General features: G+C 39.6%; 1 protein-coding gene across 2 annotated transcripts in view; it reads right to left on the bottom strand.

The window, feature by feature from the left end:
- The window catches only part of LOC308432512 (charged multivesicular body protein 3), a gene marked incomplete at its 5' end in the record, with an annotated part of 78860 nt that extends 60790 nt beyond the window's left edge, over window positions 1–18070 (bottom strand). The window contains 4 exons of one of the 2 annotated variants that reach the window (XM_080932284.1): window positions 1494–4048; window positions 7263–7378; window positions 15620–15759; window positions 17845–18070. In XM_080932284.1, the coding sequence (XP_080788410.1) occupies window positions 2479–4048; window positions 7263–7378; window positions 15620–15759; window positions 17845–18070 (2052 nt within the window). In that variant the 3' untranslated portion in view covers window positions 1494–2478. Of the gene's footprint in view, window positions 1–1493; window positions 4049–7262; window positions 7379–15619; window positions 15760–17844 lie in introns of those variants that run through there. The other variant, XM_080932286.1, reaches the window with a different exon arrangement.
- Window positions 18071–18753: the final 683 nt, after the last annotated feature.

An 18753-nucleotide genomic window follows, 5' to 3' on the forward strand; every position in this document is an offset into this window, starting at 1 on the left:
GAGCCATCTCTCCAGCACCAAGATTTAATTCTTTATATAAAAATAAGTACATCTATCTCACTAGTATGGAAAACTGCCTTGCTCCTTAGTGAACAGCAGCTGTATGCATAAGAGACTTTTAAATGAATTTATAATTTTATTGCCAGTAAATGTCTGATTTGAATAGCAATTTTATATACCTATATGCCTCCAAGTCACTTTCTTGAATGAAAGGGAGAATGAATAGAAAAGATTTAAATGGTCTGTTTAGGATAATAATATCCAATGTGTGGTGTGCTCTGGAAAGCTAGAGAAATTTTATCTAAACCCTTCTACACTTTTGAGTACATTGTGTAACATGCACCCCCACCCCCATCTCCACTGGGACCTTAAAAGGAAGACTGGTGATGAAGAGAGACAACAGAGCACTGTAGTTAATTGAAAGCACCCAGAGCCAGGGTATGGTAGAATTGAACTCAGGATGATTATGAGTTCAAGGCCATCCCAAGCTCTACAAGACCCTCCCCACAAAAATCAAAGGCTTATCTAGCATGTCCCCAAAGACCTAAGTTCAATCCTAAGTACTTCAAGTGAAAGAAGCTGTCTAGTCAGTAGCTGTGTATGAAACTGAAGAATAGATTTGAGAACCATCTGCTGCAAGCATGAGAAAGAGAGGTGAGAAATGCTGGGACCCCATCTACAAGGGAAGGATTTCAGCGTTTGTTTAGAAGCATATGCAGCAGTGGCTGCTGCTATTTTAAGTTCTCAAATTCAAAAAACACAATCCCACCTAGTCCTTTCTACTAGGTGATTTCCTATTGAAGACAAGGTCTCATGTCTCTCAGGCTAGTCTTGAACTCTCTGTGTAGCTGAGGATAAACTGGGCCCGGGATGATAGGTGTGTACCACCACATCAGTTTACATGGATCTGGGGACCCATTCAGCTTCATGAATTCCACCAAGACAAGCATTCTACTGATGTTTGATGAACTCTGGATGTTTAGGATGATGAGAGAGACGTCTGTCTCTTTAGAGGCAGTTAGTTGAAACTCTGAGCACTTCCCAGCATAGGAAAGTACAGTATTCTAGATAAGGCTATCAAGCTGGGACTGCCAGAGGACCTTGAGGGGAAACAACTGATGTTTTTCACAGTGAACTACATTGGTACTTTAGGCTTGTAAATGCATTTTTAACTTGTGAAATTTTGAATTTATGATGGATTTATTATGACATAATCCCACTAAAAGTGAAAAATCACCTACTTTCTACTAGTATTTAAAAGTAAGGCACAACTTATCATGCAAAAAAATTGACAGTATTCTGGAAATAATTTATGTTTTTTTCCCATTTCCATTTTGGAGTGCAGTTAACTAAGGATCTTAGAGGTGTCCATCATGAAGCTTGGGCACTTTGACGAAATGGATGACAAGAAAGCTCGGTCAAAAAGCAAATATAGAGTCTTCTCTATATTCACAGACATAAAGATATAAAGACATTGAGAAAAATAAGGAGTATATATTAGGTATTACTGAATCAATATGAAATTTCAAGGATGTGATAATGGGGTGGTGACTGTAAAAACAAGCTCTCATTCATAGAAAACGTGGTGACTGTTTATGGGTAAAGCATCATAATTCAAGTTTGCTTTCAATAGACCGAGAGGAAAAGAGAAGAAATATTAAGTTGTAATAAATACAAATATGGTGCATGAAAGAAATAGATATTTTTCTACTAACTATATTCTCAGCTATCCTCTAGCACTGAAACTTTCAAAATAAAAACAGTTAAGCATACAAGGTAATCTAAGTTATTTTTACTTAGATGCATATGCTAAATACTAATTTTCAAAGCCCCTATAAAATTCTTTCCTATCTAAGCTGTCAGGTTGTGAGACTGGCCACCGTTACTCAGAGCCAGTGTTAGCAATAGGATTCCTATCTTCTCCCTCCGTCTCAAAATCATGCTGCAGTTACCTGGAAAATCAGTAATCCAGCAAAACACCTACAAAAAACAGTCACCTTATCACAGCTTAAGATCAGAAAACCTAAAACTTTCTGCTTTTAAAATAATTTATTTTATAGATCTGTTTTAATTTCATGTCTCAGAGCATACATTATTTAACCAAGAGGTGCTGGACAGAGATTGTAAAAAGGGAGAAAACATTTAGGGTAAGAAACCAGTTCAGGCCCACTAGGATTTGATCCTGCCTCATAAAGTCTTGCTAAGATAAATTTCTACCACACTTCTTTTGTGCTTACAAAAAAAAACCATTAACTTTTGAATTTTCAATGCTGTAAATAATTTTTTTTTACAGTTTAGTATGCATTCAATTGACACACAAGGCAACCAAATAAATTCTGTCATCAACATCAGCATAATGTGTATTTCCTGTCACTGCACTAACATTAAACTAAACTTCAAACCACAAAAACATTGTGACTAACATTAAAAAGGCAAGCTGTAAGATACTCAAAGCTTATTAAGGACAACTGCACATGGTTAAGATGGGACATCATTTGACAATGGCTGCTGTTGTGCATACGGCTGCTTTTTCTTATATGAAGGCCAACGGCAAACAGGGCAACAGTGTCGGCCCCCAGCCAACCACATAACAATGCAATTCTGGTGAAATACATGACCACAAGGCAACCCCATCAGCAAACATCCATTTTCAAAATTCTCAAGGCAAACAACACATTCAGTACAGTGCAGCGTACCAGCAGGCCAAGTTAACCAGTCCGGTTCCATATCTTCATTAGTATTATGTGATCCGTATGACCTCCTCTTCCTTTCACACGGGCTGCTCTGACATTTGTTGGCACATGAACAAGCCTCAGGATCGCAGTGACTTGTTCTTCCTGGAGAACTGTGAACAATGCTTTGTTTACCTTCAAATACATCCTTACTACTACTAAAAGTGTCCATGTTGTCACTATCTGAGTCATTTTCGGTGTCTTGAGAAGTCTCTGACATTTCTTCTTCAGACTGCACCCCAAGACATTTAAATCGCCACATTGGTAAGTTTTTAATATAATCAGTTGGTATCAGAGGGTGAAGCCAAAGATCAGGGAAAGCTAACCGTTCCAAGAATAAGTCAGGGTCTTCACCCCAGTCAGAGTGTATGGGGAAGTTCTGAAAAGAAGCCGTTGGGTGGGAGAGGGAGCTGGTGCACCAGTCCCACAGACTTGATAGCCATTCTAAAGTATTTCCATTCACGTCATCATTGTCGCTGCGCCGTCTCTTCTTCTCAAAGTAATCAACTAGCAAACCATGTCCAAGGTATGTGCTGAGAAACAGGGCTGGATGTGAAGAGTAAAACATCCAGTCTGCCCTCACCCACGAAGCCAATGTGGTTGTATTGGAATATCGCAGCAATCTTAAACTATATTCATAAAAGCTATCTAAGTAAGGGAGCTGTAGAAAGCCCAACACAGGTAGCCAAGAAATAATTAATAGGGAATTGTATGTCCCTAAAGTGCTTATGAGAACCACAAATCGCTTGATGGTTGCTCCTTGTGTAATAAATAAGTCCATCCAAGCCATAAGATTAACTAGAACCAAACTCAAAACAAACAGATCATTTACTTCAGGTTGTAATGAGCGCAGAAATGAATCCATGGCCTGAAGGGATATAAATTCACCTGTGCGGTTTCCGTATCTGTAAATTCCTTCAGGAGTTCTAAGTATGTATGACGGCATGTTATAAATACCAATATCTGTCATATAACTCTTGTTGTTCCAATTTTCCACATTAACAAAAATAAACTCAACTCTTCCAGTAAATTTTATACTTAATGCAGAGAAGAAAGCTGGTGGTTGGTCAAGGTTTGCAAACAGGTATATTTTCACCCAGTACTGATCACTTTTATTCCATTCTTCTTTCAAATGCTCAACATTATATATAGTTTTAATCCTAGAAGCGGCATGTGCAGTTATCCATTTAAAAATGTGTTCTACTTCAATCTTGCGTCCACTGTACTCTTTAAGCATGACTTTCCCTTTAGATGTGCTTGTTTGTGGGACAGACATGATGAGTGTGGAACGTACCCAGCCTCTCCTTCTGCAGTACCTGTAAGAGAGTAAACTCAGTGAACAGCAAGGCTGTTGAGCAGCTTACATTCCAACAGTTTTCTTTAGGGCCTGAAAAGTACCTTTTACAACCCTCTTCTCTCAGACAGTCAACTGCCAAATAACCAAAGAGAAACCAACACTTGGCAACTGTGCCAGAATAAGCAAGCTTACTGTACTCTGCTTTGAATTGTGTTTAAGAAAAGGGAAAAAGTTTGTATGAGGAATAACTAAAGCATTTCTAAGCCAAAGAATCAGAAAATACTTTAGCATCTCTTATGTGCCACCGCATTACAAACTAAGATCCAAAGATAATGGGAAGTTATTTCTGCTCAGATGGAATTTAAAAAATCCTGTTATGGATGAGAAACCAGTATAAAAGATAGATCAAAGAAGAGATATCACCAGGAATTTGAGCAGGTGAATAGCTCAAGAAAGGGCTGGAAAAGAATAAAAGATGGTTAGAAATTAGAGAGAAACAGGGGGCGATAGGTATGTTCCTACATGCTGAGTTCTAAGTTCTTCAATAGGCACCTACCTTACCACTTCTCAATTAAGTACCCCCACAAGGCCTAACACACAGTGCAATAGGCTCTAACTACTGAACAGTGATCTTTACATAAGCCAATCTAAAAGACAGCGACTTCAAGTTACAGTTAGTTTTCTCTTCTCTTTAATGAATACCGTGAAAAGAAGGATTTAACACTTAGGAAACAAAGAGAGTGACTCTACTTCTTTAGGTATCCAGCAAGTTCTTGATATGACACCCTCTGAAAAAGCAGGTGATAAGAAATACCAAAACTTAAAACAGCCATCACGTTACTTATGGATAGATGATAACTAAAGACATTTTCTTCCTAAAACGTGCCATATAGAACTTTATGATATATAAAATGTATCTTGATAAAGAGTAAAAAAAAAATCTACCATGTAGATATGTTTTGTTATAGACTTGGAAAATGGATACCACCTGATTTCTTTTCTTCTCTTTTTTTTTTAAGATTTTAAAATTATTTATTATATATAAGTACACTGTCCCTGTCTTCAGACACACCAGGAGAGGGCATCAGATCCCATTACAGATGGTTGTGAGCCACCGTGTAGTTGCTGGGATTTGAACTCTGGAAGAGCAGTCAGAGCTCTAACCACTGAGCCATCTCTCCAGCCCCCACCACTTGATTTCTTATGTTGCTTCAGAATACTGATACAAGGGATGTGACATTTTATTTACTAAGAACACTTCATATTTTATTGAGGTTGGATGAGTATGTTACACATTCATAGGATCCAGAGAGCAAAGTCTAGTTATGTGGCATATGTTTTACAATGGTAGCATGACTAACTTATCTCAGGTATAAATACTGTAGTGTAATTTAAGAAAAATGAAGATGGTATGTTATCTTTTAAAGAGTAGGTTGTTGAGGACTCTGGGAAGCTATCTCAGTGACTTTGAGTCATAGCTCCTGACTCTGAGCTTCTTCCTGTGTTGATTCAGTACCTCAATAGCACATATTTTATTAACATGACGTGGTCTGAAAAGAGACATGCCTTAACAATGCAGTATTTCAGTCCTTAACAACACAAAGAAAAATAATTCAGTGATACGAATCCTGCTCTTACCCTTGCCAAAAACAGTGGGTGAATGCCTGTAGATCCTTCACTTCTTATCTAAGAAGTTTTAATGGCTGAGATCCAAGAACCGGGTGATGACACACTCTACTCATTAGAATTTGCATTTATTTTATGCAGAGTGTGTATGCTTGTGTGACTTTGTGTGTCACATGCTTGCAGGTGGCCTCGGAACAGAGTATGTCAGATCCCCTGGAGCTGGAGACAGACAGTTGTGAACCATATATGAGTGCTGGGAACCAAACCCAGGGCCTCTACAAGATCAGAAAATGTTCTTAATTGCTGAAACATCTCCTCAGTTTCTACTCTTGGTCATTCTTTTTCTCTTCTCTCTTATAACTACACTAGCTTCTGGGTTATGTTATAAATCAAATGACATCTTTATGACAACATCTTGCTTTGTAAACAGGCAAGCTTTTAATGCTCTCATTTCCTCCTTTTAGGTTTTCTGTTTAGTTCAGAACTGGTATTTTTAAACTTTGCCATTCTAAAATACTTGAGACCATCCAAAAGAAAATTTCCTGTTATAACTATAAATTAAATCATGTTTTCCATGTTTGGGGGGAAAATCTCTAATGCTTATTAAACACTGGGCTACTAATATATATTTCTCTAAATATTAATTAAAGGTGTCCTCAATGAAGACAAGACTACATGCATATATTGTTTTTAAGAATTTTATATTACCATGTATCAACATAAAATCTTTTACTGCCAGTTCAAAAAGAACATTTTAAAGGTCAGATTGAATTCAATGATAATATCAAAAAACATTTTTCAGGGTTTTGTGCCAGTGTTTCATTATATAGGTTGGCTTAGAATCTGAGATCCTCCCATTCTGCCTCCCACTGGGCATACAGGCATGTACCACTTTACCCAGCTTTTTCATCAGTTCATTTGGCTATATAAAAATGTTGACTTTTTTTTTAAAATCACAGCTGCCTATGACTCCAGATCCAAGAGTTCTTACACCATCTACACAGCACCTGTGCTCAGATGTGCATATATACTCCTCTATACACACATATATATGTAATTTAAATGTAACTAAAAATTAAGTAACAAGACAAGAATTAATATAATTCTGAAGTCAATGACAAACCAAACCACCACACCTAAAAAAAATGTGAAAAGAAACAAAATAGTAAAGGGTAGAAAAGGTAGAGAGGATATGCCTGATTAAATACAATGATAAATCTGACTTTGCTATTAGGGAGAAGGGCATACCTAGGGACACATGGGGAGCAGATGGAAAGGTCAGAAGTATGAAAGTGGTTGTATATACCTATAACCCAAGCCCTTGACTGAGGGAAGGTTATAAATCTAGTTTGAGCTACAGATGAGAACAGTGATGTCATCCACAGCCGTCTGGAAAAGAATACTGAAACAAAGGACTACAGATGATTTTAAGGGATCTCATAGAAAGTCAAAAACACCAGTTTACACAAGCTACAAACATCTGGGTAACCAGCAGTACACTAAACAAATGATTAGTTCTCAGTTCAGGCAAGCTTCTTGTAGTGTTGTCTTCATTAAGCAAAAAAAGATTCTGGCCAGGGTTCTAACTCAGAATTTAACACACTTACCTGGGGTCACTGGAGCAGTTGAAAGTGCCTGTCCGTATTCCAAATCTTGACACTTTCTTTACCATTTTCTCCCAGTGGATTTTACCCACCAAAGGACTTCTGTCATTTGCTATGACCTATTTCCCAAAAGAGAGAGTTGAGGAAAAAGTTAAACTTAAATTACCTAAACCCAACCATTCTTATCTATAGTATAAACCCTTGTCTTGTTAAGGAATTCTGCTTCCAGTTCTGGTTTAACTGGATCATCTCATTATACTGCACTTCTTATGAAATTCTAATTTATTATTACTAATTAAATGCACGTGTGTGTACAGCATCCTTGTGGAGAGCAGAGGGACTCATGGCAGTCAGTTCTCTCCTGCCCTCTGGGCACTGGGGCTTCAACAGTCCCCAGGCTTGTGCAGCACACACTTGTACCTGCTGAGCCACCTTACTGGCCCTCGCTGCTATTCCTACAGAAGTTACATCTGTCCAGCTAGAAAAGAAACACAAGTGCAGTATGCTAAACTCCATGCTTTATCAGTAACTCAGAATAGGAGTCAAAAGCCTTTGAAGAATCTGGCCATGTTCTCTTCTGCGTACCTATTCTCTGTGATTACATCACACGGTCAGAAAAAGGCCCTGCAGCCAATTTCTCTTTAAAAATAAATTTTAAAAAATCCAAATAAAGCTTATAAAAATTATCATGTGGATTTAAGACATTCAGATGTCATGTTCTTCAATGTTCAGATTTGTAGCCAAGAATCAAAAACATGTTTCCTGTTAAGCTAAGCTTTGTCTAAGTCAGTGCTACTCATAGGACTTTCTCCCGAGCAACCTTGAAAGACTTTGGAAAAAGGAGCAGCCATAATGAACATGACAACCTTACACTTCCACTTCAAGTGTGCAAACAGCCCTTATACACCTCACACTTCACTTCAAGTGTGCAAACAGCCCTTATACACCGCACACTTCACTTCAAGTGTGCAAACAGCCCTTACACACAACCTGGACTGAGAGGAAGAGATTATATCTTAAAGAAAGGGAAAAAATTAAACTGACTTTCAAAATGGTATTAGCTTCTCTGTTTAAGACAATCAGCAGTTAAATACCTCTTCTCTTTCTCCCCAGTCTTCTGACTTAATGGAAACGAGTTTCACTTAATAGTATAATTTTTAAAAATGCAATCACAATAGAATACAATTCAATGGAAAACCAAATGTCTAAAGTTATCATGAAGCCATCTTACTTAAGTCCAGCATATTTAGACCTAAGCCATTTTCACAAATGCCATCTTTACTGGCATTATTCAATTTAAGATTACAAACACAATACTCTGGGGCATCTAGTCTTCTTGGCAGGAAGAACCATTTTCACCCTCAAAAAGCCTTCAGGAAGTAAAGCTCCAGGCATGTGTATGAACTGAGTGCCAGCAGTCAGCTCCCCAGGAGTGGCAAGGGTAGAAGAGCTACCTCATGGTGGCCTTTCTCCTGGGAAGCCTAGCAAATGTCAGGGGCATCACAGGCTGAGAGCGCATGGTCCTGAAAAATGAAGTTTCCTTTCTGTGCCACCAGATTGCTCTAGAAACTCCTACAATACGTCATGGATACTGCTGTTCTAAACACTTATGGAGACACACATGTACATGTAACACATCGTAACATACACTGGATACTCAATATGTGCACACATTTGAGATTTATTATAGAATTAAGGAAATGGTTTTGACAGTGCTTTTAGTGAAAATGCATGGTCTTGCTGAGGGAGACATGAGTTCACATTTGCATTCTCAGATGACTGAGGACATGGTTTTAGATAGAAGCTTTTTAGAAAGGTGATACTGATCACATTACTCAAGATATTATTTACCCCCTTTTTGTTGTCTAAAAGTATATCGTAAAGGTTAACCTAGGGAATCAGGAGCTGTCAAGCATGGTCTGCTTACTACTTCCTGGTCCTTTTCCTTTTCTCCTCCCCCATCTTTCTCCCTGACCCCCCCCCCCATTTGTCTCTTCCTCCCTTTCCCTCTCCCTATATAGTGGAAGTAATGGTGGTTCTGAAGTGGAACACAGGACACTAAGTGGACACTAGGCATGTGCTCCACCACTCAGTTACATACCCAGCGGCAAAGTAGGTGTTCTTTTCTGTTACTTCTCGAGAATCATTAGTAATTCTCTTGATCATGGAGCCAAGGAACCTGAACATAACCTTCAGACTTCTCAGATCAGTCTCTGTGTAATTAAATACTAGACTCTGTTCTTTGTAGTCTCTTCTTCCTCTGTCTCTTCCTTTCTCACTCTTTAAAAATAACTCTCTTTCCCAAAATTCTTTCATTTCTTGACTAAAGCTGTAAAATAACCCAGATACTTTAGGCCTGTGTTGGCAATGACGCTGCTTCAAGGAGCTAAGAAGTTACCTCTGTCAACATGCACACAGCCCTAAGTCTCAGGGCATCTTTGAGTGAAGACCTAATTGCTGACTGTACAAGTACCTCGCAGCCTTATGACAAGCATTTCTGTGTTAGGAATGAGAGAGGGCTGCTCCCAGGCACACCCTGGTTCCGGCAGGGACAGCAGGAGTGAGTAAGGAGAGTTGTGAGCACAGCTGAGGAGCTACATGACAATTTCAACTCTGGGCCTTCCTTATTTACTCAGCAATCTGTTCTAGCATCTGTTCTGGAAGAGATTAAGGTTACCCTACTGAGAGCTGTACAAAAATGAGAAATCATCTAAACATCTAATGAAACCATCTTCTGATTCTGTCACTGTTGCTACACAATTAGAAATTGCTTTGTTACAATCCTATGCAGTTAGTCAACTAAAGGTTCTACACACAGTAACTTTGAAGGAGGCTGAATTAAATGTTTACTATAAAAATTGTAGTGTTTTCACAATTAACTCATCTGGCTCAGTTAATGGCAAAACAAAATCTTCTTAGCCTGTTAAACTGTGTCACATTAGCAGGAACTGCTCTGGTTCACAGCTTATGTCCTACAAGGTGTGCATGATCTGCTGTGGCGTCCCACTGCTGGCTTAACATGAGAAGAGATACTGCTCAGAAATTCTGTATGGAGAATGTTTTCCGATATAAGAAAAAATCTGAACCAAAGTACAGGTGAGTTTCCAGCCTGAAAGAGACCTAGCAGCGCAGGCTAAATGTAGGACAATCTTTCCATTCACTGCTGTGCCTAAATGATCTGGGTGCTGCTAATGAAACATTTGATCAGAACTGAATTTTTTCAAGCTTTTTACACCTTGTTCTACACAATCCCCACTTCTGTTTTCAAGACAGGATTTCTCTATTTAGCCTTGGCTGTCTTGGAATTGGCCCTGTAGACCAAGCTGGCCTCAAACTCAGAGAGATCTGCCTGCCTCGGCCTCCAGAGTAGGATTAAAGATAGCCATCATTGCCACCAGTAGCACCTAGCTTATACTTCTTTTTATAAAGAATCTCTAAAGCAATTTCTATTATAACCAAATGTTCCTTCCCAACAACCTGTCATCCTGAATGTTTTCTGAATAGACAGTATAAATGGCATCTCGCTATGCAACTGCACAGTAACTGTCTCAGTCACCTTCATATAAAAGATAGCTAATTTATTATATTTGCAAATAGACTTTTGCCTTTTTTTAAAAGAGAAGTGTACTTCTATCAGAACATTTAATGCATCCTTGTTAATCCCACAGAGGAGTCATAATTAAATAATATAATTCTTTATAAGAAAGTTGACATTTTCTACATTCTCAGTATATTAACAGGGATATAGTTTCACAAGTGTAAAATATATGTATATCACCTGTATAAAATCATCAAAAACAAGGGTCAGTAATGGACAAAAGGTAAAACTAAATAGCATTCTAATTAGCTAACTTTAAGTATTCACCCTGTTATTGTTTCTAACTTCTGATTAAAATCAAGTGTACTATTCTCACTGGCTTACTTTATGGGTAAATTCAAAAGATTTTCACCAACATAAAGCACAGTGGCTTGCTGTATATTTTGCTCTGTAGTAGCGCATTAAAGGGATAAATAATTGGAATTTCCCTAAATAAACCTCTTGTCTTAAAAGCAAATAAACAAGTTTAAAATCAGCTATTAATGCTTCCAGGCAAGCAGGAACTGCATTAGCATAATACTTCAATAAACACTGACCAAAGCTTTCCAGTATTTAAGTCATGAAGTGTTTGTCAGTGCTGTGCAACTCCAAGGACTTTAATCCTAATAAATGGCACAGCTCATAGGGAACGAACAGCTATATCCTTTTAAAATTATGACAAAAGTCAAAACAAATAAATTAAAAAAAAAAAACATTAAAAGGACAAATCCAAAAGAAAAAGTTGTACTCTATGCAACTTTTCCATTTCAAAAGCCTATCCACTTTGCCAATTGTCTTTTTTTTTTGTAAGAATTATTTATTTATTATATATAAGTACACTGTAGCTGTCCTCAGACACACCAGAAGAGGGCATCAGATCTTATTACAGATGGTTGTGAGCCACTATGTTACTGGGATTTGAACTCAGGACCTGTGGAAGAGCAGTCAGTCTCTGGCCCACCAGCAATCTTTTGAAACAAAATAATCCCTGACTTTTGGTGCCAAGGAGACTGGTGGGAGCAGAGTCAAAGATCCACAAAATTGGGAAACAAATGGCTAATGAGAGGCAGGAGTATAAGCTAGGGAGGAAGTACAACATTGTAATTCTGTGTTACAACTGTATCACAAAGAAAGGACTTGGTTCTGTGTGAAATACATGGTGTATATTATTGGTAAAGATGTCATATGGATTTTGTTACCTTTAAAAAAAAAATTAGTTCTTGCACTGGTTGGTGGAGAGAACCAACTACTACAAGCTGTCCTCTGATCTCCACAAGTACTTCTCACCACAAAAAAAGTAGATGTAATTTTTAAAAATTGAGGAAGGAAGAGGATGAGCTAGGTTGGTGGGTAAAAGCACTTGTCTGACAAGACTCCTGACCTGAGTTTGATCCCTAGAATCCACATGAAGGTAGGAGAAAATCAACTCTACAAGGTTGTTCTTTGGCTGTCACATATGTACCACAGCAGGCACACCCCTTCCACACACATTATCCATGCACACACAGAAGAATAAAGATGAAGAAGAAGATGATGATGATGTGTTTTATAAAGGAGAAGGTGAGTGGAACACCGCATTCATCTCTCTTGACTGACATGGATGAGGTGTAACTAGCCACCTACACTATTGCTGCACAATTTTCCTTCCAAACAGGAAGCCAAAATAAACCCTCCTTTGTCACAGCAATAGGGAAGATAACTCCTACAGTTCTGGTCATCACACATGCTCAAGCACACAGGAAACACATGGGGTCAAGTTTGACAAGCTGAAGACAGAAATGGCCAAATTGTATGCAGTACAGTGTTTGAAAATTCTCCTCACAGACACTTTAAAAATTAGAAAAGAGCAAGCAAACTAGTTAGCTCCTTTCAACATACCCTTAGAGCAGAATGGCATGAAGGCTGACACCTGCTGTCTCGGCAGTCAGAAAGATGAGCAGGAAGAGGGTACACAGTGAGACCCTGCCTCTAAGCAAACAACAGAAAACAAAACAGAAGAAGAGACCCAGCAGTCCAACTGTACAGAACTGTATTCTTGAGAGACAGACTACTGTAGTCTGGCTGAAGAATGACAGCCAAGAGAACACTCCCCTTCTGTTTACAGCAAATATTTAAAGTTTCTAAAGTATAATTTTAGAAACTAACTAAACAAACCGAAACCCAAATATAACTATGAAGCTTAAAAAGAGATACCTGGTCAAATGAGTTTACCTGGTCTGGTTAGCTCACAGTACGAAAAGCAGGGTCTCAGGCTTATTTTTCTCAACTATCTTAATAGACATTGTTCTTGCTGACCAGATTAGCCATTTTGACAGATCTAAGTAACTGGCCACAAAGAACACAAGCCATACACTGGAAATCAGTGCAAACATTGCACATTACTGGAAAAACTAAGTGAGCCCTATTGTACTGTTTCCCATATAAACACATTCTGTTTTTCTTAGGAAGTACTTTTCAACTGTTAATAAACGACTTTTAAAATACTTTGGGAGAAAGTAGTGGAGAGACTAAAATCCATAGTGGCTATATGTTAACATTTACACCATTACTTATTACTAACTTTGTTTAGTGGCCACTTTGTAACAAAGTTCCCTCTTTAGTCTGCTTCTTTTTCTCAGAACTTCCAACTGATTGTTATTATATTAAATATAAATTTATATGGTGTCTGACTCTCACAACTAGAGTGAGCTGACTGATCATATAGCCCTAGCTCCTAGAACAAGGCCTGGCATAGTTATTTATGCTAAATAAATGAGTTAATTTTATCACATATTAAGGATTTATTCCATACATATCTTTAGTGAGACATCAAGAAAATAGGTAACTGGGGCTGGAAAGATGGCTCAGGAATAAAGAATACTGGCTGCTCTTCCAGAGGATCTGTTTTTGATTCTCAGTACCCACATGGCAGTTAACAACCATCTGTAAGTCTAGTTCTAGGAGATCTCGCACCATTTTCTTGTCTCTGTGGGCACCAGGTGAGCACACAGTACACACACAGACAGACATGAGGCAAAACTCGATATACATAAAAAAGATAACTTAAAAGTGAAGCACATATGGCTAACTAGTCAATTAGATATACCTAGCATTTACAGGCAGGATCCAGTATTTCCAAGCAATTCCCAGGCCTTTGACATGGTTCTTCTGCATTTGAGCCATACCTATTGCCTTTTCCACCATCCACTTAGAGAAAACCATTCATGTGAACAATAAACATTTAGGCCACAGCAATGGGACTGACTATTCAATTCTATCCTGTCAATAAATCTAAAAGTATCAAAACCAATAAATCTTCCTTGGCCAGATTAGAAATAAGTAGGAGCAAGAAATAGAATAACAATTTTGTAAAGCTTTAGAGAAATGACTGAAATCACATCGAGGGCTTGCTTCATGCATGCCAGGCAAATACTCTAAAAGAAAAGGCTTAAAAAAAAAAAGGCAAAAAAAGGGAAGGCCAGGGTATTCAATGAAATCTCCACAGAATTACGAAAGCTCACTCTTTCAGCACTGTAGATGACAGCATCATTCCATCCTCTTTAAATGATATGTGTAGCCTTTGTTTTCATAAAGTAATGTGAAGCTTTTATTTTAATTTTCAAACCCTAAGTCGAACCTGGTCAAGAGTGAAGTGGAAGGTCAAAAGCACTGAGGAAATGGGAGGGCGGAGGAAATGGTCAATGACTACACAGAACTCAGTCTGAGAGGAGAAAGAACCGGAAGGCCTCGGTTCTGATCCTAGAGAAATACTGCTGAGCAGTCCCAGGACTTCAACAACCTACTTCTCACCTTAGGGCTTCAGCAACAGTCTGACAGGACTTCTGAGTCTCAGCCATCCACACACTACATTTTTAAATTTGGCCACATTCAGACTTCAAGTTTACTTGTTACATTACTGCAAGTGAATATAGATTTTAAAAACTAAACCTTGCCTTTCCCTAAGTAATATTTAGGAACTATATTACATGCTCAATATACCAAAATTATTCCAATATACATGGTTATATTAATGTTAATGTGTATCCACTTACCATAAACCACACCATGAAAATCATTAAAGATAATCTTTAAGGACCTTTACAGCTTGAAATTCCTAATATACTAATTAAATCTCACAGTTTTGATATCATAAAATCTAATCACCATAAGCAAAAGAAAAAAGAAAAAGTATGTTCCACAGGTCCCTCAGTACAGCTAAGCTGACTACTTTGCTGAGTTGTTTCTATAGCAGTTAGCACAGCCGCCACTCAAGGCTGGCTGCTTCGATAATGCAGAGACTTCTTTACTTTTAGTGTTCTTACTACGTGGACCAATCAGAGTTAAAAAAGCAAAATAGTGCACACTGTTAAATAAAAGGAATGTGTATGTTTCTAGACATTTCTATCTGCTGATTCTCAAGACAATCCTCCTCCCTCAATCTTCCTTTTCTATTCTTTAGTTTTTATTTATTTATTTAAAAGACAGGGCCTCATGTATCCTACCTAGGCTGGTTTTGAACTCGTTATGCAGCTGAGGAAGACCTTGAACCTCTGAGCCCCTGCTTCTGCCTCCTAAGTGCTGGGATTTTTGATGTGTACCACAACCTGGTTTAGGCAAGATTTCATGTATAGTCATACTCTACCAACTGAGCTGCCATCTCCTGACCTAATTTTCATTATCAGTGGTTTGAAAAACCCTATGGGAACTGAGTTTTTCTAGGAAGAATGATTCAACAGAAGAGTTACTCGGTGGTAAATACTATTTTGATATAAAGAAGGTTCTCAAGTATTATCATCCTTTCTACCTGAACCAGCCAGATGCCATCTTTTGTGTCTTCCACGAGCTCATAGAAATGCATTTCACCACTGAAATTGGTACTAGAGACAGACTCAGATGCCTCTTCTTCCTTGAGAGCAGAATAGAGTTCACCTTCCATCAAGTCACCTAAAGGAAGAAATAAAAACCCTGTGAAGCTTTCAAAAATCCCATGTTCCCAACTTCAATGATTAATTCCACTTTATATCATGAATAAATACACTATTATATTTTTCATTCTACAAAATAGAATAGCTCCTGGATACAAGATTCATACATCAGCAAAAAATGAAAAAAAGACAATAATTCATCTCTTATAGTAAAGCATGTATTCTAATGGGGGGTCATCATATAGCTTGTTAGTAAATCCCCTCAAACTAGTAATCATTTAATTTTACATAAAGCTTGTGCAGGGTTCACATAATTTTTTAATGATTTATTTATACTATATAAGTACACTGTAGCTGTCTTCAGACATACTAGAAGAGGGCATCAGATCTCATTATAGACAGTTGTGAGCCATCATGTGGTTGCTGGGATTTGAACTCAGGATCTCTGGAAGAGCAGCAGTGCTCTTAACTGCTTAGCCATCTCTCCAGCCCCCACATGATTTTTCAAAGCTTGGTTTATGTGTTGTGACTCAAAAGATTTAGAAGAGGGTTCATAGAATTTGCCATCAGCCTGTTTAAATGGCAACAAGGTTTTTATGTGAATGGGAGAGATAGAGTGTTACCTATCAGAATAACAAACCCTATATTCATACACAAGTTTACACTGTAAACTTAGATCTTGTATAATCAAATATAAAAAAACCAAACCATCCACATCACATTATCTAACCTTTGCCTTAAATATTACATAGTGATACTTGAGTTCCATTCCAAACAGCAAACCCATCTACAGCAAACATTTAGGTTTTAAGTGAAATTGTCATACCAAGACTGGTTTTGGTTGTTATGCTGTAAAATGTGTGATCTGAATCAGACTTTGGTTGTACATTCTTTAGGCTATATGTGGATTCCTTGTGCATTCCATATGACAACAATTTTAGGCTCAAATGGCAGCAAAATATCTAACATACAGTTCAAAGGGGAAAAGCTGTGTGATCAAATAACTGTATGAGATAGCTAATCCACTTCCCTCCCCCAACGACCAATGTCAGCACAAACCAACAGCAATCAAAAGCAATAATAATTCACAGTTGAAAAGTGTATCCCTTATGCAAGGATTCCTTCCTTCTACCCCACTGTGAGATGAATTCTGTAACCTTTATGCTATAACTAACAAGTGTTAGACTGCTTTATGTTGTAATCTTGCCTATCACTCTATTTGTCTAGATAGTAATACATAAGGAAAGAAAGATCCTGTAAAAGGCCCTGCTGACATACTTGAAAGGACAAAACAAGATAACCATCAGTTTCAAATGCTTCCTACACCGACTCAGAATGCCTTTCTCAATTTACATTCCTTTTTCAGGAAGACTGTCTAAACAAGAAGACACTTTAAAGTTAACTGTATTTCCCCACCCAACCTACCCCAAATCAATGGCTACATAAATACCCTTTCAGCACTATTGCAAGTCCTTCTTCTCACAGATGCCTGTGACACATGACAAGAGAGGTGTACATTCAAGATTCAAAAATAAAAATTATAATCCTACAAGAAAATATGAACTCCAAACAAGGCCGACAAGCACAAAAAATGTTCAGTAAATTTAAAAGTATAGAAAGAAAATATTGCAGTGTACACCTTGTCTATAATTAAACGCGTAATTTACACGTAAATCTTAGGTCCACGTGCCTTTTGTTATTATTTTAATGATGTTTTACCATCCCGGTAGTTTGTTTTCACTATGGGCAGATGCTGCTATTTACAGGCTATGTTTTGGAGTTTTTTCCTTTTCCTATAAATCAATTTCAACTGACGTTCCTGAATTCTGGGACAAATGATTCAATTCAATGATTTTTTTTTTTAAAGCTACACTTTCAAACTGCCATTTCCAAAGAGCCTTTGGAACACACCGACACACCTTACAGTTTCCTTTTCAAAGCCGAGATTTACACATTCATTTTTAAAACGTGGACAAAGACGACCTGGGTAGCTCCCTGGAGTAGCCTGCAAAGCTATTCCCCGGACCGCCTCGTTCCGGGGGGTGGGGTGGGGTGGAGGGAGAGCGAGGACAGTGAAGGCGACCTCCAGGAACCCAACACTTGCCTGACTTCTCCACCAGCTCCCGAACATCTTTCTTCTCAGGCAGTCCAGAGTAGCCCAGCCCTCGACACTCCAGAATGGTCTTCAGCTTCTTGAAGCTCAATGCCACCGGATCCACCAGCTGAGTAGCAAAGATGCCAGTCTCGTACCACACAATGGCCTCAAAAAACCTGGCCAGGACGAACAGGATCAGGAAATACAGGAGCAAGAAAAACAGCTTCAGCCACATCTTCGCCCTCTTGGCGTCGCCGGGAGCCGGGACGCCGTGGACAAGGGGAGGGGGTCGAGCGCGGGGCGACGGAGCGCAGCCTGGGCGAGGGCAGCGAAGGCAGAGAGGGCGCGCGCGGCCGTGGCGGTCACCGGCGAGCCATCCCCGCGGGGAGGCAGGTGGATCGCGGCCGTGCGAGCGGACGAGGGCGCCGGCTCCGGCCTTGCGGTCAAGAGCTGAGGACGGGAGGAGGGACGTTCAAAAGCACCCCACCCATCGAGCAGCGGACGGCTGGAAGGGGGCAAGAGCCCACCAGGGGTGACCCCGGAGGCAGCTCCGACAGACTGCGGGCCAGCGGAGGGCGGTTGGGGCCGGACTGCGTGGCCGCAGTCCGGAGGGCGCGGTATTCGGCCGGGGCAGGCCCGGGGCCCGGCGCGCCCAGCGCGGGTCGGAGCGGTCGCCGCAGCGCCGCGCCGAACGCCCAGGCTTTAGGCCACGGCGGCCGCCCAGGCCCGGTGGCGGCTCCAGGTTCCCGCGGGCGGCGCCTCTTAGGCCCGCGGCCCGCGAGGGGGCGTCGCGGCGGCTCCCGCTGAGGAGGAGCGCGAGACGACAGTCGTGAAGGGAGGAAGGAGAAAAAAAAAACGCGAGAAGCAAATAACGCTAGGCCCCTACGCGGCTCTCCCGGGCGGCTTCCTGTCAGCTGC

Source organism: Micromys minutus (assembly GCF_963924665.1).
Source record: "Micromys minutus genome assembly, chromosome: 18".
NCBI lineage: Eukaryota > Metazoa > Chordata > Mammalia > Rodentia > Muridae > Micromys > Micromys minutus.